General features: G+C 40.2%; 1 protein-coding gene across 1 annotated transcript in view; it reads left to right on the top strand.

Moving 5' to 3' along the window:
- Grxcr1 (glutaredoxin and cysteine rich domain containing 1) overlaps positions 1 to 22,679 on the top strand; it is a 129,091-nt gene that overhangs the window by 55,401 nt on the left and 51,011 nt on the right. Inside the window, 1 exon segment of the mRNA NM_001191935.1 lies at positions 8,305 to 8,547. Within this exon segment, the coding sequence (NP_001178864.1) occupies positions 8,305 to 8,547 (243 nt within the window).

Here is a 22,679-nt window from a genome sequence, read left to right as displayed (position 1 = left end):
CAACAATTTCTTGGGAGGTCATTAACGTTTTTCTTGTACAGTCTTGGGACATTAACAAACCAGAAAGTTCCCTTTATAGAAATATTCACCTGTGGTTCATTCATTCATATCTGCAAAGTTGGGTGCTGAGAAAAGGAGGCTTTTTGTGACACTTGATAAATATTTCTGACTTGACTGTTTGCACATGCCTAAAAATATATGAATAACAGTCGCCCTCAGTAGGAGGTTTGGTTTGTAATCCTTGTACAACAGTGTAAAAGCCCGCCATTGAAGTGCATATTGATGTGTAACTTTACTTGTGACCTTTAGCTTATAGAAGAGTGATGAAGCTGATACGTCAATGGCATTTTATATTAGCAATGACATTTTCAACATAACACATCTTTTGCCGAGTGTTTGTTAGACACCAGGTTTTTGTTATTTCTCATTTGTCAAAGAGTCTTACCTCACAAATGATCATACGGTAGAACTTAAGGTCCTAATTTTACAAGTAACGGACTTACAATGTTTGAGTATATTTAAGTTAAGATCATTTAGTTGCTGAGAGGGAAATGAACAAAATCTGTCTAAATTATAGGAAAGTATAGAAATTATTATTATGCACCTACTATGTACCAGATTGTGTCACAGGTTCTTATTTCTTAGGAAAAACGTGAGTTCCTGATTTAGTAGAGGTATAGTTTATTTGTAGGTCCTGGTAGGGAGCAGATAGTGTGCGCTCTATAATATTCCATAGTCCTGCCTATTTTAAAGGAAAAGATTGGGTAAGAGGACAGAGGGGCTTTGTTAATGGTGTAAGGAGGAATGGTTGCCTGGCTGGCGGTGGTGATGTTGCCTGAGGTTGTTGATGTTGTTGAGGTGGTGACATTTAATGGAGGATTAAAAGTGGAGGGAGAAGCAGGCACTACCAAGGTTGTTCCTTTGACAATCCCATCCTGGTATAACTTGCTATTCAGTTCTAGAACAGTGTTTTTCTTTGGTTATTTATAACTTGCAGGATCACATAGTATCATGCTCTAGAAAGGGCACACATTCTGCTCTGACCTTAATCCCTTCCCTCTGAGTTACCTGGACGCCTTAAGCCTAGATTTCCTCATCTGTTAAGTCTGGATCTTAACTTTCATCATGTATGGCAATGAAAATAAGGCACAGGAAGTCTCCAGAGATGCACTGAAGGCGCAGTAAGCAGGAAGCAGAGCTACATTTAAATGAACCATTTGTGTCTCACAGAGCAATGTGGAGAAGTTCCCAATGGAGTTCTACACATATACCATTGAGAATTAGGATGAGTGGTTAATTATTCAACACAATGTTAAGATGCGTCTTTTAATGTACATTGAACTACAAGTATTTTCAGAGTCTCATGGAGAGGAAAAACGAGCAAGCATCAGATTAAGAATGTTCTGCCACTTGAAGAAGCCATAGCCCTGTTCCATTGCTGGCCTGCTGATTAAAATCTCCAGACTGGCCTGTCAGGTCATCAGGAAATCTGGGTCTGGTCCCAGAGTGCTTTCTGATGTGCTATGTAACTCAAAACTCCTGGCCTACTTGCTTTCAGGAGGAGGACAAAAGATCTCCACACTTTACATATCTCAAGGGAGTCTTTTAAAAAAGATGAATGACAAAACACACACACACACACACACACACACACACACACACACACACACACCCCTGAAAATTGTACTCCAGTGTGATATAATTTACTGCTATATATAGGATGTAATTTAGTAAGGAAGCAAAGATTTTAAGTCACGGTCTACCCCATGGGCAATGGAGTCTAACAACAAAGTGTGAGTTAGTAGTCACTTTGGTATGAAAAGGGAAAGGACATAATAGTGAAGTGCTGGGGTTCATTGGGGTCAGGTTGGGGAGCTGGGGCAGCTCCCAGACTTTGGAAGGGCAATTATCTAGTTCTCTATGCTGACTTAGCTGAATCTGTATTACTCTGTCATCTAATCAGGATCCTCTCTGAAACTAGAATTTAGATTCATGACCTTAGAGAGTACCACCATGGAAATTACACTGAGAATTAAATACATGAAAACTTATTGTTAGCATTGTGTCTGCCACTGATGTTCAAAGACATTTTAAACACATTATCATCATCATTATTATTATCATTATCATTATCATTATTATTATTTAGTAGTAATATTATTATTGTCTTAAGACTGGAATTCCTGTAGTTAATTAGATCTGGATTCCTTTAGGCCTTGAAGTACACTTGAGCAAGGCTTAGAGGACTGTATCAAGAAGTCTATCCAACCCTGGCTATAACCTAACAGACAGCTACTGTAAACAATCCACCAGGTCCAAGGGCTAAGCATGTACCATACTGTTGCCCTGAATGGGATGTGTGGGGACTAATGCCAAGGGCTCATCCGGTGGAGTGAAGGTTTCAGAATGCCTAACGATGAATAGTGATGCAGATAGCATTTCACAGGAGCTATTGCATGGACAGGGCACACAGGCTGACTCACAGCCCCTCAGACTTATTCATACACATTCCCCCCATTTCTGTCTATTTGCTACAGATTGTGGGGAAGCCCCCAGGCATCTGAAGACTCATCTTTGTAACTCATACAAAGGAGGAGAAGCCCGCCCTTATTGGTCCCTGGGGCTCTTTGAGGTCAGCAGACCTCACAGCAGTGCCTTATCTATGCTGTTCCAGGGTCTTCCATCTTTTCTCTCCTCATGCTATTCCCATGGTAACCCTCTGGGAGGGAGAAAACGGCTAGTGTACCACTGAGAAGCTATTTTTAGATTTCTGGCCAGATGCTTTGACAAATCTGTTGAGAGATAGAAAAATGAATCAAATATAGACAATTTTTTTGTCAACGGAGTTATTATTTAAAATTCATAGAATAAAATTGGAAAAATTCTTCAAAATTCACTCAAAATATTCCTACCTCTAGGCAGGCATACTTCTAAATTATACATAATATTCTACTCTAATATATAACCATATTCCCTAGCCTCAATTTATCCCATGTTCATTCAGCCTTTGTTCTCAGACCGAAGGAGCTGGCAGTGAGGTTGAATATAATTATTCAGAATGTGGCCTACATAACTCTGGGCAAGCCATTTGTTTAGATTATGCTACCATTAGCACTGGCTACATTTGTGTGGCACCCATCTTATGCAACTGTGTCACTGACCTTTCTCCATTTGTCTTTTTGAAGTGTTAATATGATTCAGTGCAACTTGCACCATCGTTTATGCATATCATAGCCCTCTTAGGTTAAAGGCTTTTGAGATTTAGAGTAGCCATAACATGACACGAGCCCTTCAAACGAATCTAGAGGAGTTGAATAACATGCAATTTCCCTTTCCTTATGTTTTAAGAAAAGACATTTGAGGTGGTTCAAGCATCACAAGCTCCTCCCATCCCATTGAACCAGTAAGCAGTATTTTCCCTCGGATTTTTACCTAAACTTATCCTTCCACTATCAACACAAATGTCAGAAATGGACCTCTAAAGCAACCTTAGAGAGCATCCTGTACAATGTTCTAGCTCCTTAAGCATTAGTCTCAGTGTACCTAGCAAGTTGCAGCACTACATTTACTTTTGTACGCTGTTATTTCAGACTGTAAGCCATATTGCGAAGGAGGACGTCTTTGATTGCATACCATGCATAGCACTATGTTTGTTTATTCTCATGACTGAAAGGATGACAAACCGTTATTTTAAAAGGATGTAAGCTCAAGTTCTCTATCAGGAGGAGCTGGGAGATATAACAAATCCTCCCAATCTAATATCCATTCAGCTCAACACCTGTTTGTGATAAAGCTTCAAAGAAAACCTACTACAGAAGGCAATATCTTTATCATAGCCAAGACTATACCTGGGAAATTCACAGCTAACACTGCAGTAACTGAGGAAGAAGAAGAAGAGGAGGAGGAAAGGAGGAAGAGGAAGAGGAGGAAAGGAGGAAGAGGAAGAGGAGGAAGAGGAGGAAGAGGAGGAAGAGGAGGAAGAGGAGGAAGAGGAGGAAGAGGAGGAAGAGGAGGAAGAGGAAGAAGAAGAAGAAGAAGAAGAAGAAGAAGAAGAAGAAGAGAAAGACAAGGAGGAGGCGGAGGAGTGGGAGGAGGCAGAGGAGGCAGAGGAAGGGGAAGAGGGAGAGGAGGAGTAAGAAGAATCACAACCACAACCATAACCTCAACAAATGTTTCTTTCCTTAATAAGGTCTTGTATGTGGTGAAGTGTCCTTTTTGACATCTCTACTTAACACAAAGTTACAGGTCCTGGCACAAGGGATTAAATGAGAACAAAGAGAGAAATGAGAACCTAATTATAAAGGAAAGATCCCCAGAGATCAGAGAAAGGAGAGCTTTGGCCATCCTCTGAAGGCTGCATTGTGTACAGTGACCCTCCTATCTCCATTTCCATCGCAGTGAATGGGAAGAGGAGCTGCCGACCAAGAGCACCTGCTTAGGCCCTAAGATGCAGAGTGTCTATTTAAAATGTAGAAATGATCTGCCTTTGTCATTGGCCACCTTCATCTTTTCTCTAACATTTTGTGTGTTTTCAATCTTAAACACTTCATAGGGAACTGTAACCACCCACCCCGCCCCCACAACGAGACGTTTTACTGTTCGTGTTATTATTTACTTTCTCTTTTCTCCACCTCTCCTCCTCCACCCTTTCAATTCCCTAACACCAGGAAGGAAAGAAAAAAGGATAGAGGGGGAAGGGGGTTATAATATCATTAGACTCTTTCCTGTTGATTAGGGGCTTTGAGTTTCTTGGGGGCAAGTTTTATCTTCGCCAGCAGGACATCTAATTTCTTCTTTTTGTTTCTTTGCACATTGCTACTAGACAAACTGCAAAAACTGCAACCAACAGCATCCAGCCACCAACTGGCCAAATAGCCCCTTCTATGGGAGCTCTAGCATTTGAGAAGTCTCCAGGATTCCAGACACCACACAACTGCAGAAATTATCTGCAGCTGGAAAGCATGCCTTTGCTAGAGCAGGAGGCAAATCATAGTTTGTTGTGGACAACATGAAGCAGCCCCATATATCCCTCATCTGGGATTAAAACAAAAGCATATTTCCATAATCTTACTAGATTCTCATTACTCCCGTTTTTTTCTCTTTAACTTTGAACATTGAGTTACCATTTAGTATCTTGCTAGCTGTTTTCATAGTAGCTCTTACTTAATCTTCTCAGCAAAGCAGTTAGAAAATGGTAATGCCATTATTATTACATTTTAGAGATAAGAAAACTGAGGCTTACTAACTCATTTGCTTCCCAAGCACACATAGAGAGCCTGAGTTAGAATCCAAAAATATCTGACAAGGCCATGCTTTCTCTACTCTAGTGGTTTATATTATGACAGAAATTATACATTGAATGCTCCCTGATAGCCCATGTGTTAAGAGCCTGATTCCAAGAGAGGAGTTGTTGGGAAGTAGTAGTAGTATATTTAAAAATAGAGGGCTACAAGGTGGCCTTTTGATCACTGAAGAATGCCGTCAGCGCTGTTATGGTAGAACCATGGCCCTTCTTCCTCCCCTTCACTTCATAAAGCAAGCAGTTTTACTGCACCACACAACCCCACCATAGGCCCATCATAGGCCCAAAGCAATTAAGTCTCTCAGTCCTAGACTGAAACTTCTCAAGCTGTGAGCTAAAGTAAGCTTTTCTCCTGATAAGATGAGTTCCTCAGACATTTGTTATAGCGACAGAAATTTAACATATACCATATTCAGCTTTCAGGTAATTGGTCTATGTAAGGTTTATAGAACATTTTTATAATCATTTCTTGTGTATTTTTATTTTATGTGCATTGGTGTTTTGCCTGCATGTGTCTGTGTGAAGGTGTCAGATCTCCTGGAACAGGAGTTACACAGTTGTGAACTTCCTTGAAGATGCTGGGAATTAAACTCGGGTCCTCTGGAAAAGCAATCAGTGCTCTTAACCCCCGAGCCATCTCTCTAGCTCTTTTGAACCTTTTTAATTTGATAAAACCACTTACAAATCAGATGATCTCCTAAATTAAGAACTTTAAGCTTATGTGTAAACAATTATGTTTGTCACCTATAACTCAGTGACTTCATCTAATCTTTTAGATGTTACTCTTCCTGTGTTCTCATTACCTCTGTCCTTTGTTCTACCTTCAGAGTTGTGAAGTCACTCATTCCTTCTAGGCTTCTGGGGTTTTAGCTAACTTGCTATATTTTGTTGGAGAAATGAGTTATCCTATGTCTTGATTTTTTTAAATTTTTGATAACTTCATACACATACACAATGCAATGTAATCACACCTCCTCCCAGTCCCCACATATCTCCCCAACAAGAGTCTTTCTCATTTTCAGAAGAATCACATCTTGATGATGTGGCCATCCTGGGTTTCTCATATTCCAGTGAGTGGTCCCATAGTCACTCATATGTGAGGAACACTGACTTAATAGGTCCTTCCAATATCTTTTTCAAATGTGTCCTTTCTTTCTGGGAGGGGAGACCATTACGTTGACATTCTTATGGCTTTAGATTTCTTTACTACTGTTTTTCCATTTGTATCTTAGAAAATTCATCCGACTTCTTTGAATCTAAAGTAATGAAGTTCTGGCTGGCTGGTTTTAGCACTGAGTTGTCTGGAATGGTTCCTGATCTAATTGTTTTACTTCATGGGAGTTTTAAGAGTCATGTGGTTGCTTTAAACGACTATAGCCCTGTTGTGTTAGTTGGCTTTACATATCGGTGGGATAAAATGTTTAAGATAATTAATTTTATGGGCAGGGATCTCAGACAAGTGGCTACGGGCATCTGGTTTATCAGAAAGCCTCGAAAAGATTATTAAATTGAACAGTTGTCACCTTGACTTTGGGTATTGCTTGCCTCTCCTCTGGCATGTCTGAATACTTACTGTATTTTTAGTTCTCCATCAGTCCCTCTGCCCTCCTGTGCTGGTTTTGATACACTCCCATTCTGCACCACCCAATCCTGACTCCTTGTGACAGAGCCTTTTTGCCGCATGTTAGAGGCACGTCACTCAGAAAGTACGTACACGAGTGCTATGTTGCTTCAGCTTCAAAACCTTCCCATAGTTCAGTGTTTATTAAGTCACAGGAAACTGTGACTCAGAAGTCTAAGGATTTTTCAATGTTCAAATGTTAGCCATTCATATTTTGTGGCAGTGTCTCATTATCAAGCTTTCAGATTATTTGGCTTTCTCCTTAGTGGATTAGGAGACAATATAGATACTGAACGATATCTCCATAATAAAAAAAATCATGATTAATCATCATTAATATTAAACTTATTTCACATGCTAATAAAAAGAAAAGCAACCAAAATGCACCACTTAAGTCATATTATTATTTCTTGCTAAATTTCTTGAAATGTCTCATTGTCTTGAGTTTATTTTTTTTTCTGTTTTGTTTTTAAAGTTACCACACTAAGTGACCAGTTTTATTGCTCTTTTTCATTTACACACACACTCTCTCTCTCCCTCTCTCTCTCTCTCTCTCTCTCTCTCTCTCTCTCTCTCTCTCTCTCTCAGCTATTTTAAGCATTTATTTGGAGTATATATGCACCTCTGTGCAGGTTGGATGAGAGCCTGTGAGAGTTGGTTCTCTCTTTCTACCGTGTGGTCCCCGAGATGGAATTCGGGCCACTGGGCTTGTTGGGAGATGCCTGCTGAGCCATCCTACCAGCAGTCTTATATTTTATTCTTATTCAGACACAGTGTTCTGCCTTCTTCACCACATCAGCAGTCATTTATGCTTTTGTCACACATAATCCATCTTCCGTCTTCATGTTCTACAATCTCTTTTGTCATATATATGTGTAATATACATATTATGTGTAATATATTATATATTACATCTAGATTCTGTGATGGAAAACTTCCATTTTTTTCCATTTTCCTACCAAAGAGCATTCTCCTATTAATGGCCCGAATTCCATCTCGGGGACCACAGGGTAGAAAGAGAGAACCAACTCTCACAGGCTCTCATCCAACCTGCACAGAGGTGCATATATACTCCAAATACATGCTTAAAATAGCTGTGCGTGTGTGTGTGTGTGTGTGTGTGTGTGTGTGTGTGTGTGTGCATGCATGTGTGTGTGAGAGAGAGAATGTGTAAATGAAAGAGAGCAATAAAACAGGTATAAAACTGGTCACTTTGTGTGGTAACTTAGAGACATATGGCTCTATATTTACGAAGTGCTCATTTGTGAGTGTCTTTAATGTATAAGACATCTACCCGAAGCTGTTAATTCAAACTGTGCATACACAGTAGAATCTAAGAAAGTAAAGCAAATATATTTACACTTCAATGCTTTCCTTCCAGCAACCATCAGCTGACCTGGAATTCGACCGGGTAGTGATTTATACAACCTGCCTTCGTGTGGTGAGGACGACCTTTGAGAGATGTGAACTGGTTAGAAAGATCTTCCAAAACCACCGAGTAAAATTTGAAGAGAAAAACATAGCTCTAAATGGTGACTATGGGAAAGAGTTGGATGAACGATGCAGGAGAGTCTCTGAAGCTCCTTCTCTCCCTGTTGTCTTCATTGATGGCCATTATCTTGGGGTAAGTATACTACAGAAGAAAACTGCCTTTGTCATATGTCCCACCTACAAACTGTAGGAAAAGATGACCTGTGGGTGGGCACTTAGGCATTTGCTTTAGGCCTCAGGGCTTGGATTCTTATTTCTGTTCCAAACAATGTGCTGCTAAGTTACCTCATCCTTTCAGAATAGCCGTGAGATGAAGTCAGTGTGAAATTGCTTTGTTGAATAGCAATACATTCTGGACATGCTCAGTTAACTTTGACTTCTAAAAGTTGACCCAAGATAAAATTATGTTTTTAGTGTAAATCAAAAATTCAATATTTATAGGAGAAACATTTGTAAATTTTAATTCTCCATATTCAAATAATCAAATAATTTCTGGCTCAAGGACACAAAGATGACGTGCCCGAAATGGTCTGGAGCCAAAATTTTTTCCCATTATTGTTTAATATCATTTTTTGAGTTTAGCAATATAGCAGTGTGACATAGATTCATACAAAGCAATAAGCAGAGAGAACCCAATCTCCAGAAGAGCAACAAATCTGCCTCCTTCTTGCTTTTTGAATAACACTGTTAGTGTCCTTAAACCCCACTCCTTGATCTCTAATCACACTTGTGTAAGACACCCCAAGATGAGAGAAAAAAAAGCCTAAAGGGATATCCACCACCGAGAGTAGTGTAGCCAGCAAATTCCCTTATCAGATCAATGACTTGCTAACCTTAGACGGATGCTTGGATCTTCGTCATGCTTAGCATCTGATCTTAACGTTTAACATCGAGGGACTGAAGAAGAATAATCTCTATCAGCAGAGGTGTTTGCTTTGTTCCAGAGAACTTGTGTCTGTTAGACTGACTGCAAGCATAGTCATTAAAGGGAAAGCTAAGGGCCAAGAATCCATGATTATGTAGCTACGGCGACATGCAACTTTATTTTAATCAGAACTGAAAAAAAAACAGCATTTCAAAATAGAGGAATTTTGACTTTGAAGTACTGATCCTCTCCCTGTGTGTCTCAGTATACACTCTTAGGTTCCAGCAAACCATTATGGTGGCTGTGAGAGTAGTGTTAAGATCAGGACAGTGATGGTGAGACCTTATGGTGCCTTCTCAGCCTTCTGTTTGCCATATGTCTGACCCGTCAATACTCTACTCACAGCCCTCCATGGCTATTGGATAAGAGGCAACTGATGGACTCAGGCAGCCTTGTTTTCAATACCAGCTCTGTGGAGTAAAAACCTTTGATCCAAGTAACATAGCTGACCAGGGGAATCAGTCTGACACTCCAAACTCTTGCTTTGTGTAAGAATCCCTTGAGTAAAGGGATTTTAATATGTCGTAATAGCAGTTAGAATAAGCTTGGTGTGAATTAGATGCTCCAGTGAACTTAGATTGGTTACACAGACTTGCTTTTGCAGCTTCCTTATATCTATTTCTTCCTTCCCTGACTTCCTCCATAAACAACGGATATGATCTTTTCGGCACCTGGAGAATGTAACATACAAGAATTACAGACTGTGGCTGTGGATGAAGTTGGTAGAGTGCTTGCCTAGTAGGCACAAAGGAGTATACTAGGGTATACCCCATTACTGCATAAACTGGGTATAATGGTGCATATCTGAAATTCTAGCATTGACACTTGGGAGATAGAAGCAGGAGGCTGCAGAATTTCCAGTCCCTTAATTGCATACTGGGCTTGAGGCCAATCTGGGATTCATAAGACTCCCTCTTAAAACACAAGAACAGAAAGCAACAGGCAACAAAGATAGCTGCAAACTGGCCTTTAAGTAAGGAAGCATTCTGATCGTGTAAAATATTCCTTAATGCGTAATTCAATTTCAGCGGAACTGTACAGTTAAAGTGAATGGACAGCTTCGAGCATCCTCAGATAGAAGGTGAGCGTCACTCACACGCTGCTCCAGACCCATTCTACTGCATTCAGAATCCAGACTACTTAACTTCTGCTTGCTACTGAGGCGGTGGACCAGGGTGTGAACCTGCTCCGTCATTTGTCTTTCGGTCGGAGGGGCAGAAGGTGACTGCTACAAATGAGGTCAGGGTCCTGGCTCTTTCCCAGCTGAGTCTTCTGTCTGCTCTCTTTCTGTGCACACTCAGCATCCAGGAGAGAAAGGCCACGGGGGTAACTCTGCTGCTTCTGGATTATAAAGATGCTGCTCTGCACCTGGGAGGAGTCGGGTCCTGAGTGACTTGTGTGTGTGTCGTTTGAATCTAGATGAAGAAACATCAGTAGAATTATATTGCACTAAGATGGTTTTTCTCTGTACAATTCATGGATCTGAAATGGAAGGATGCCCTCTGCTGGGTTTTGGCAGATTATAACACATTAATTTTTAGGGAGGAAAATTCCTCTGCTGCCCTAGTAAGCTGGTAACTTCCCTAACATCTGTGGTGTTTTAAACAGTCACATAAAACCATTTAAGTTAGCTTGAAATTAGGTGAGTGAGAAGAATCTGGCTGTGGGAATCACACACACACACACATACATATATACATATATATGTATATATATATGATGATGATGACTTTCTTATAGAAGGGATAAAGAGAATAGTTAGAGAGAGAGAGACAGGGACAGAAATAGAGAGCCTGTGAGGCAGGCAGAGAGAGCAGGGGAGTAACTGGTAACTTGCTTGCTCATCTACCATCATCACCAAGCTCCAGGTGGGTGTGAATTCCTTGCGTTCTTCCAAGGGAAGTTAGTGAACTCATGAGCGCCAGAGGAAGAATCAATAAGAATATTTTTTTTCTTCAGTCTTTGCTAATAAGCTAACAACCAAAGGTGGAGGCAATGAAACACTTAATAACTTTAGAAAATAAACTTTCATTCTCCAGGGGGGGTTCTGTAGGGAATTGGGGGTGTATTCTGCTCAGAACTGGCTTAAGCAATTCTTCTGGTGTTTTGGCACCAGCATATAATCTCATAAAAAAGAATATGTTTTTTTATCTTAGTTATAGGTAACCTTAGATGTCCCACTAAGAAACAGGGTAGAAATCATGATTTGTCTGGACCAATAATTACATCTATGATAGAAACCAGCAGACTTCACATTGGAATGAGGCTACGAACAAGAATGAACATACGGGGCATCATGACAAAGCCATTGAAGGACCAGAGATCTACAGAGACCTCCTTCACTAGCTGATCCTGAGGTCTTAAAGAACGGTGTTGTTCCATGTAAAGCTAAAAGTCATCATTATTGAGCTTAGCTAGTCTGCAGCCTCAGAGTAAGACTCTAGAAACACTTCTAAACAGTTCTAAGGATTGCTCTAGAAGCACAACAGCTATGAATATAAAGAAAGTATTCTGGTAGAGCTGTGTAACATGTTTGCATCTTACGATGTTTTTACAAAAGAGTCAACAAGTTAAACAAAAATACTAGAAAAGAAAAGAATTGCAGTGAACTAAGATTAAGTTAGAGTGAATAGAGAATTTCTGTTATGAGCTTAGTGTAGACTAAGTGCGAAGTGTATATACTGAACTGTGCATGGAATCCTAGGCCTTCGTACTCTCCCTCTCACTATTCATGGTCTGAATTCTGCAGAACAACTGTGGTCCTATGAGCTCCAGACATGATAAGTAGAGTAGCACTGAAAAAGTTCTTTAAAAGTTTATGTTTTAGTCATCAGTTTGAGAACAAAGCATCCAAATGGTTTTTTTTTTCTTTACAAGTTTTTAACGTTAAGATATAATAATTGGGAAGAAAAAAAAGACATAATAATTAGGTTTCCTCTTCTTTGTTCCCCCTCTAAACTCCACCTCCCTACTTCACTGCCTTTCAAACTGATGACCATTTCAGGGGGTATTATTATATATATTCATAAATATAAAACCATAACCTTCCAAATCTGCTTAGATTTTTGTACATGATGTTTGTACATGATTTCAGGGCTAATGCATTTTTATAGATCCTCTTCCACATTTAATGTCTCTAGAGGAGTAACACTTGCTATCATGTTACAGATGGCTAATGTAGAGTCAGTATCCTGCTGTGTAGTTCTGTGGATAGGCTGTGCAGTCTATGCACTATGTATGGAAACCAGTTGCACAGTACAACCTATGAGGTTCCATTACAAGGCATCTCTTGCAATGCATATCTGCTGTTAAGGGTCCCTTGACTTTAATACTTTCCACAAGTTCTGAATGATCTATTATAACACTGATAGCTCCAACCCCAACCTCCTGAACTGCAATGATCTGTGAGTATAGTTTTTATTCATGCAATGCCTTGTGTAGTGTGAATGAGAGGGTAATAATGATGTGATAGGGTACATTTGGCAGTATTATATCACACACGACATTAATTTCTTCCCCCCCCCCCATCTTTATTAACTTGGTTATTTCTTATTTATACCCTTTCCGGGTTTCTGGGACAACATCCCCCTAACCCTTCTCCCTCCCCTTCTATATGGGTGTTCCCCTCCCCATTCTCCCCCCATTACCACCCTCCCCCCAACAATCACATTCACTGTGGGTTCAGTCTTAGCAGGACCAAGGGCTTCCCCTTCCACTGGTGCTCTTACTAGGATATTCATTGCTACCTATGAGGTCAGAGTCCAGGGTCAGTCCATGTATAGTCTTTAGGTAGTGGCTTAGTCCCTGGAAGCTCTGGTTGCTTGGCATTGTTGTTCATATGGGGTCTCAAGCCCCTTCAAACTCTTTCAGTCCTTTCTCTGATTCCTTCAACGGGGGACCTGTTCTCAGTTCAGTGGTTTGCTGCTGGCATTCGCCTCTGTATTTGCTGTATTCTGGCTATGCCTCACAGGAGAGATTTACATCTGGTTCCTGTCAGTCTGCACTTCTTTGCTTCATCCATCTTATCTATTTGGTGGCTGTATATGTATGGGCCACATGTGGGCCAGGCTCTGAATGGGTGTTCCTTCTGCCTCTGTTCTAAACTTTGCCTCCCTATTCCTTCCCAAGTGTACTCTTGTTCCCCTTTTAAAGAAGGAGCGAAGCATTTGCATTTTGGTCATCTTTCTTGAGTTTCATGTGTTCTGTGCATCTAGGGTAATTTAAGCATTTGGGCTAATATCCACTTATCAGTGAGTGCATATCATGTGGGTTTTCCTGTGATTGGGTTACCTCACTCAGGATGATATTTTCCAGTTCCGTCCATTTGCCTATGAATTGCATAAAGCCATTGTTTTTGATAGCTGAGTAGTATTCCATTGTGTAGATGTACCACATTTTCTGTATCCATTCCTCTGTTGAAGAACATCTGGGTTCTTTCCAGCTTCTGGCTATTATAAATAAGGCTGCTAGGAACATAGTGGAGCATGTGTCTTTGTTATATGTTGGGGCATCATTTGGGTATATGCCCAAGAGAGGTATAGCTGGATCCTCAGGTAGTTCAATGTCCAATTTTCTGAGGAACCTCCAGAATGATTTCCAGAATGGTTGTACCAGTCTGCAATCCCACCAACAATGAAGGAGTGTTCCTCTTTCTCCGCATCCTCGCCAGCATCTGCTGTCACCTGAGTTTTTGATCTTAGCCATTCTCACTGGTGTGAGGTGGAATCTCAGGGTTGTTTTGATTTGCATTCCCTTATGACTAAAGTTGTTGAACATTTCCTTAGGTGCTTCTCAGCCATTCAGCATTCCTCAGCTGTGAATTCTTTGTTTAGCTCTGAACCCCATTTTTAATAGGGTTATTTGTCTCCCTGAGGTATAACTTCTTGAGTTCTTTGTATATTTTGGATATAAGCCCTCTATCAGTTGTAGGATTGGTAATGATCTTTTCCCAATCTGTTGGTTGCCGTTTTGTCCTAACAACAGTGTCCTTTGCCTTACAGAAACTTTGCAGTTTTATGAGATCCCATTTGTCGATTCGTATGCTTAGAGCATAAGCCATTGTTGTTTTGTTCAGGAAATTTTCTCCAGTGCCCATGTGTTCGAGATTCTTCCCCACTTTTTCTTCTATTAGTTTGAGTGTATCTGGTTTGATGTGGAGGTCCTTGATCCACTTGGACTTAAGCTTTGCACAGGGTGATAAGCATGGATCGATCTGCATTCTTCTACATGCTGACCTCCAGTTGAACCAGCACCATTTGCTGAAAATACTCTTTTTCCATTGGATGGTTTTGGCTCCGTTGCCAAAAAATCAAGTGACCATAGGTGTGTGGGTTCATTTCTGGGTCTTCAATTCTATTCCATTGGTCTATCTGTCTGTCTCTGTACCAATACCATGCAGTTTTTATCACTATTGCTCTGTAATACTGCTTGAGTTCAGGGATAGTGATTCCCCCAGAAGTCCTTTTATTGTTGAGGATAGTTTTAGCTATCCTGGGTTTTTTGTTATTCCAGATGAATTTGCAAATTGTTCTGTCTAACTCTTTGAAGAATTGGATTGGTATTTTGATGGGGATTGCATTGAATCTGTAGATTGCTTTTGGTAAAATGGCCATTTTTACTATATTAATCCTGCCAATCCATGAGCATGGGAGATCTTTCCATCTTCTGAGGTTTTCTTCAATTTCTTTCTTCAGAGGCTTGAAGTTCTTATCGTACAGATCTTTCACTTGCTTGGTTAAAGTCACACTGAGGTATTTTATATTATTTGGGACTATTATGAAGGGTGCCGTTTCCCTAATATCTTTCTTGGCTTGTTTCTCTTTTGTGTAGAGGAAGGCTACTGATTTATTTGAGTTAATTTTATACCCAGCCACTTTGCTGAAGTTGTTTATCAGGTTTAGTAGTTCTCTGGTGGAACTTTTGGGATCACTTAAATATACTATCATATCATCTGCAAATAGTGATATTTTGACTTCTTCTTTTCCGATCTGTATCCCCTTGACCTCCTTTTGTTGTCTGATTGCTCTGGCTAGAACTTCAAGAACTATATTGAATAAGTAGGGAGAGAGTGGGCAGCCTTGTCTAGTCCCTGATTTTAGTGGGATTGCTTCAAGATTCTCTTCATTTAGTTTAATATTAGCTACTGGTTTGCTGTATATGGCTTTCACTATGTTTAGGTGTGGGCCTTGAATTCCTATTCTTTCCAGGACTTTTATCATGAAGGGTTGTCAAATTTTGTGCTTTTTCTTCTTTAGTTGTATAGCTCTTTTCTCCTATCTGACATCATTTCACTTTTATTTTGTGGAATTCTAACATTGCTTTTATAGTGTGAGTTTGTTGTAGATAATTTCTTTTTTTTCCTTGTTAATTCATTTACTTATTCACTTAACATCCTTATCACAGCCCTTCTCTTCCTTCTCTCCTTCCAGTCACACCCTTACAAGTCCCTTCTACATCATCCCCTCCTGTTCAGAGAAGAGGAAGCCCCATTGGGTACCACTTTTTTACCTAGGCCCAATTGCATTAGTATATGTTAACTATACAAAGCAATGTCTTTTATTTACATAGCACAGATATGTATTTCATAGGTTTGTTCCATAGCAATGTAAACAATCAGTGCTAATAATAATAGTTTCAATCTATCACATTTATTGATTTAGTGAAATACATTTAATTTAATAAATTTAATAAACTTATTTATCTAGTGTGCTGGCTAGTTTTGTGTGTCAACTTGACACAAGCTGGAGTTGGAGAAAGGAGCTTCCCTTGAGGAAGTGCCTCCATGAGATGCACCTGTAAGGCATTTTCTCAATTAGTGATCAAGGGTGGAAGGGTTCATTTTGGTGGTGCCATCCCTGTGCTGGTAGTCCTGGGTTCTATAAGAAAGCAAGTTGAGCAAGCCAGGGGAAACAAGCCAGTAAGCAGCACCCCTCCATGGCCTCTGCATCAGCTCCTACCTCCATGTTTCTGCCCTATGTAAATTCTTGTCCTGACTTTTTTTGGCGATGAACAGCAATGTGGAAGTGTAAGTTGAATAAATCCTTTCCTCCCCAATTTGCTTCTTGGTCATGATGTTTTGTGCAAGAATAGAAACCCTGACTAAGACAAATTAGTACCAGCATAGTGGGGTATTCCTGTGACAATCTGATCATGTTTTGGGGAGAACTGTAGAAGGATTTCGGAACTTTGAGCTAGAAGAGCCATTTGGATATTAAGAGCTCTGTCAGATGTTCTGTAGGAGCTTGGGAGATAATGTTGAGAACAGTGCAGAAGATGGAGGCCTGGCTTGTGAAATTTCAGAGGGAAGATTAAAGAGTCACCAGGACTGTTGCTATTTTGATTGTGATGAATCTGTGGTTTTGGTTAGCTGGGGCTAAAGGATCAGCTGTGATTAACAAGATACCAGAATTACTAAAGCAAATCTTTGTATTTTACTGGAACTGTTGATGTTGGTCAGCTGGAGCTAAGAAATTTGCAGTGATTAAGAAGAGACCAGCATCATTGAGGTGAAATCTTCTGGGAAGTGTTTTCTGAGAGCACAAAGAGGCTGTGTTCCAGAGATAGCCAGGGTTGTACCTTGTGATGTGGCTGGACACTTGATAATGTGTAAGAATCACCCAGGTGGTGACTGTTTTGAAGGCATGGAGGGGTCATGAAGAGCAGCTGAGGCTGGGCACTGTAAGAGGTCATGGAGGGCCACTGGTGAAGGTGCAGCCTCAGTTGCAATTGATGACCCAGGACTGAAGGGGTCGTGCAAAAGAGTTGAGGCTTGGCAACATGAAGAGAGCCTATGGGAGGCTATTGGTGAAGCCTATTTGCAGTGGAAGATGCAGGGTTTTGGAGATGCCAGTACCATGAGATGAACACAAAGCATAGCGGCAGCAGTGGAGAACAGGTAGTTGGAGCGTATGAGACAAGGTGTTTGCTACAAAAGGCAGAGCTGGAGAAGTGACCCAAGCCCTTGGAGGAGCCTAGAAGGTCATGGGTGGATCCCAGACATTGGATGGTTAGAATTTGATTTTGTTTTTGTTTGTGACTATGACCTAATATTTTTTTCTTCTTGAGGTAAGTATTTTAGTGGAGCCCACAATTCAGAGACTTTGAATTTTGAAAAGAGGAGCCTATGGGAGGCTATTGACTTTGAATTTGGTCTTCACCAGTTTTCACTTCGTAGAGAGAAACCAAAGAACCCATAGTATTCTGACTGATTCTTGATGTTTCTGTTGACTCATTACAATTTGGTGGCACCTTGCAGTTTCTGCTGGATTGAGCCCCTGTTACTGATTCATGTTTGGTGTTTGCTATTGGACTGGAGTGCTGACTGATATCCTGACAATGAAGATTGAAATCACCCCAAGGAACTACTTCTAAATAGGTCCCCAGCCCCCTCCCCTTTTTTTTTCGGAGCTGGGGACCGAACCCAGGGCCTTGTGCTTGCTAGGCACCCCCTTTTTCTATTAACCTTCTTTGTTACATCTGGTTGGTGACTAGAAAGGAGATTAAAGTGTTTAAGAACCCTAATTAAAGTAGGTTTTGAAAAATCTAAGCCTACACCACAGTGTTTCTTTAGTGTATTTTCTGTCTCTATCATTTTGCGCATTGAAACACATTGTCAAAATAGCCCAGGGCATTGTTCCTTTTAATGCTGTAATTCTCTGCATGGCTGGAGACTTGCGAAGTGTCCGGTGGTCTATTTCTTGATACTCTGAAAGCTGTGGGCTTAAGTTGGTGCACTGAATTTGTCCTCAACAAAAAATCTGACACAGATGTGTCAGTTTGAAATTGGACTGCAAATTAATGCAGGCACAGGTCACATCATGTAATAGAGCCCCTCAGGCACCAAATCATGTGCTTCTTAATTTAGATATTAGTTACTATTTCAGTCTTGCTGGAGAATAAATGAACTTTTGTGTTTTCAGTGTAATCTTAGACTTAAAATTTTATGCAAAATGTGCCAGATACTTTTCTTTCATTAAATTCAAGATATGAGTAAGGAAACCAATAGGGAAAATTTCCTAGGCATCCATTTCCAATCAAACTTGAAGTCAGTATTTCTTTTTTTTCTTTTAACAGAAAATTTTATTACTTCTTCAGTCACATTGAAGTCAGTATTTCAATGAAGAAAAGTGTTATTGGTTAGAAGCTCAATTTGGGGCTCTAATGAACCAAGATTTAGAGCCTTCTCAGCCACCAGAGGGCTCTCTCACAATGTAAGAGGCACTACACATACAAGAAAACAGAAATAGGATAAATCATTTGTAATACATCTTTCTTTGGACCCAAATCAAAAATAAATGTATCAAATATATGAATTACAATTAAATGTCAAATCCAGACTTCTTTTCAAGAAAAAAAGTCAGACTAGAAAGAACAGTTTTAAACTATTTAAAACCTTTACAAAAATAGTAAATATTTTGTAACCTGGGGCTTCATTCTGGGTAAAACATTTATACCATTCATTTATCCTCTGATTGGCCATTTAAGGAAAGTGTGTATGTTGACTCAGAGAGTATCTAGCCATTAGGACTCTTGTAAAAAGATAGTTGGTACTGGGATATTATCCATGATTATAACAATTGAGCCAATATCTTACACAGGAATTTAACAAACTGCAATTGGTAAGTCCAGGTATGATTGGCTTGCACTGTGTTGTAGTTTTGCTTTGCTTTTAATCACATCTTGCTCTCCCAGTTTGAGCTCAACCAAAAATACCTCTCTCTAAAAATACAAAACAACAAAAACAAACTAAAAACCTGGTCATATGTCTTATCTGGGTAGTATCAGATAAGAGGGATTAATGCAACGAGTAAAACGGAGTGTACCAACTGGTCAACCACAAGAGCAGAAGAGTCCATGGGCTCCTTGTGGGGCTTCTTCCTAAATGGGACCTTGTAAGAAACCTGCAGGGGCTGGTCTTCATGCTCTCCAGAGCTCAGTGTGTGCATCCATTTGTTTTGACAATCAGCTCTTCTTCCTGATTCATCTTGCCCATTGGAGGCATTAAAGAGACTGGAGGAGAAGTTTTTCTTTCAAATTAATCTCTGTGGTACCCTAATAGCTCCTTCCTTCTTTCCTTTGAGGGCCATGATGAAAGTGAAAGGGATTTCAAATCCCCCTCCCCAAATGTAAACCTCATCTTCCATTCTACATATTTTATTGTATGCTACATTTTCCCCCTTGAAAGACTAAAAGTAAACAAAAACATTCAGTGGAGTAACTTGGAGAAAACCACTAATCCAAATGTCTGAGTCTATTTCTGCAGTCTTATGTTATTTGAGTCTCTTTGGCACGTGGTAACCCTCTGTTTGGAGTGTCTATATTTAGTAGAACATATTTCTTTTTTCACAGTCTGCCCTATACCTTAACATTATTTTGAAATCCTGGAATGAACAAACTAGCTACTGCGTGAATAGTGAGCTTTTTGGTGTATACAGCACTGTGAAATGTTCTAGGTAGTCCAAGGACTGAAACACACAGGTCCTCTAATCCAGGCTAAAGATTAAAAGAGCATGTAGTGCTAGGGGTGATGAACACATACTGCCTCACTTGATGCTTTTCTACTATTGTAAGGACTAAATTAATGATAGCACTGAGTCTATTTAGAAAGAGGAAGGAGGGATACATACTTTAACTAGGAACATTAAGGGAGATTTGAAGAAAGAGGTAGCATTTGAACTGTGTGTTTGGAACATGCATAAGATTATAATGAGTGGGTGGAAATGTGTTCCTGGTTCTCCACTATTAATTTTCCTAGCATGAACTTTCAGCAGAGAATAATGATCGCTGTGCCTGATTAATAAAGATCTGTGGTTCTCTCTAAGTAGGTACTGGGAAATATCTAAGCAATGTAATATCTAAGGTGGAAGATTTCTAGCAATTCAGTGATATTTTTTCTGGAGTCCTTTCTACTCCCACTTTGGGATCACGAGATATCTCACATTTATTGGAGTGTGCTGTGCTCTGGAGCTTGAAAAGAGCTGGGAATGAACTTCAGCCTTCAGATTTTCCCTTGAGTGATCTCAGAGAGTGTGTGAGGCAGGGACCTGGGGACCAGGAGAGCTACAGTCTTCTTAGCAGTGTGATGTTCATTGAGAATATGCCTTCCACTATCTATCAGCTCTGTCACTGGAGGAAATAGGACAAGACCTACATTCCATGATTTTTATAAGTCGGAATAAGAAATAAGTCAATTCCCTTCTCTTACTGACAAGCACTGATGCAGAACAACACAGAATCCTCATCATTTTCTAGACAAAGGGTACAATAAAAATGACAATAAGCTCTGTTGTGAAGATTGCCACATTCAGTTGCTCTAGGGACAACAAGACAGGTTAAAGAGCAATTTTTCACTGTAATCTTTCAGGGTCATTAAATGTTTTTTAAAAAATAGGGGCTGGGGCTTGCACGAGTAAAATTATTAGCGTGATATAAACACAATAAAATGTTTAGTTACACTTCTGTCAAAGAATTGACCAAGCCATATTAGAGAGAGAGAGAGAGAGAGAGAGAGAGAGAGAGAGAGAGAGAGACTAACCATTCTTTCAGAAGTCATTGATCTGCAGACAGAACGAGTCTTCTGTGGGGATGGACTGAGGCGTGTGAGTATGTTAGCCTTTGCCTCAGTGTTCACAAAAGAGGCCGTCATGAGCTATCTCTGTTACATGAAGCAGGTAGGCCTTGTTTGTGTACACTCTGTCCAGACTGTGCTAGAAAAATGACACCAGGACATGGACACCCTTACTTCCCATCTGCTGTGAATAGCCTTAAAATGTTCTGAGATGATGATGTATTTTCAAACGGTTTTTATAATTTTGAAGGTATATACTTTAAAAGTTATTTGCCTAGGCAATGTGGAATAATCAAGATTGCATTGTGGGTATTTGCACTAGCAGTTTCACCCTTCTTCATATGATTCTTATGTTAGTAATTTAGGGATATCAGAACAGAATGCCACAGACTGAGTGGCTTAAACTATAAATCTAGAGAATCAAAGTCCAAGATTAAGATGTCATCATGTTTGGTATCTACCAGGGCCTCTGTGCTCAGCTTACAGATGGCTGACTTCTTGTGGTGTTGTACACACACTTTCTCTGTCTTTCTTTCCTCTTACAAAGACACTAATGTTATTGGGTTAATTTCCAATTTATGAACTAATGCAGCCCAGTTATCTCCTTACAAATCCTGTTTTCAATGACTGGAGAGATGGCTTGATAGGGAAGAGGGTTTAAACTGAGGACCTGAGTTCCCACTTAAAAAAATCAGGAATACTCATATGCTCCCTAACGCTGTCTGGGGTTACACACAGTGCTGGCAGCAGAGGCAGGAGGATCACAGGGACTTGCCACCAGCCCAGCTCCTGGTTCACTGAGAGACAGTGTCTCAAAAAAAAAATAAGGACATAAAGTGATAGGCAGGGCACCTAATGTCCTCCTCCAGCCTCTGTATGCACACAGGCTCATGCACCCACATATATGTGTGCATAGCATGCGTGCACCCATGCACACACACACAGATACACACACAGACACACAGACAGATGTACACACAATACACACACAGACACAGACAGATAGATGGACACACAACACACACACAGACACAGACAGACAGATGGACACACAACACACACACACACACACACACACACACACACACACACACACACACACACCACATCCCTGTCTTCAAATATAATCTGTCCTACTTCATTGGTATGACATGCTTGAAGCTGAGGACCTCTTGAAGAAAAGTGTATTTAGCTTACAGTTTTAGACGTTCAAAAGCCTGTCACCCACTCAATTCTGGTAAAGGCATATCTGGTGGAGTCATCACTGTGTCCAAAGCACATGTGGAAGTGTTGCATGCCAAGATTAAAAACAAGAGTTTTGTGAGAGTGCAGGCTCTCTCTTTTAATAATGACCCAATTCCTGGGAAGCTAACCTACATCTAACAGACCAGCTCGACTCTCGTGTACAGCAATATACTCATGAGGTCCCCATGACCTTCAACTAGTTTCCATTTCTTAAAGTTTCATCACTACAGTGGAGACATTGATTTATAGATAGAGAGATTGTGTGTAGAGAATACATGTTAGTGCCATTGTATGGGGTTAGAGGACAATTTGTGAGAGTTGGTTCTTTCTGTCCACCATTGGGCTGTCACTATGGATCAAACACAGATTCTCAGGCTTGGCAGTAAGTGTCGTTGTGAGGTGAGCCCTCTTACTGACCACTCTTTTTTTTTTTTTGAATTTTTTATTATATATTTCTTTACTTACATTTCAAAGGTTATTCCCCTTCCTTGTTTCCTGTCCATAAGCCCCCATTCCCTCCCCTTCCCCT

This window comes from Rattus norvegicus, chromosome 14 (assembly GCF_021556685.1).
Source record: "Rattus norvegicus strain SHRSP/BbbUtx chromosome 14, alternate assembly SHRSP_T2T, whole genome shotgun sequence".
Classification (NCBI taxonomy): Eukaryota; Metazoa; Chordata; class Mammalia; order Rodentia; family Muridae; genus Rattus; species Rattus norvegicus.
The sequence above is the reverse complement of the archived record's forward strand: the minus strand, read 5'-3'. Positions and strand labels throughout refer to the sequence as shown.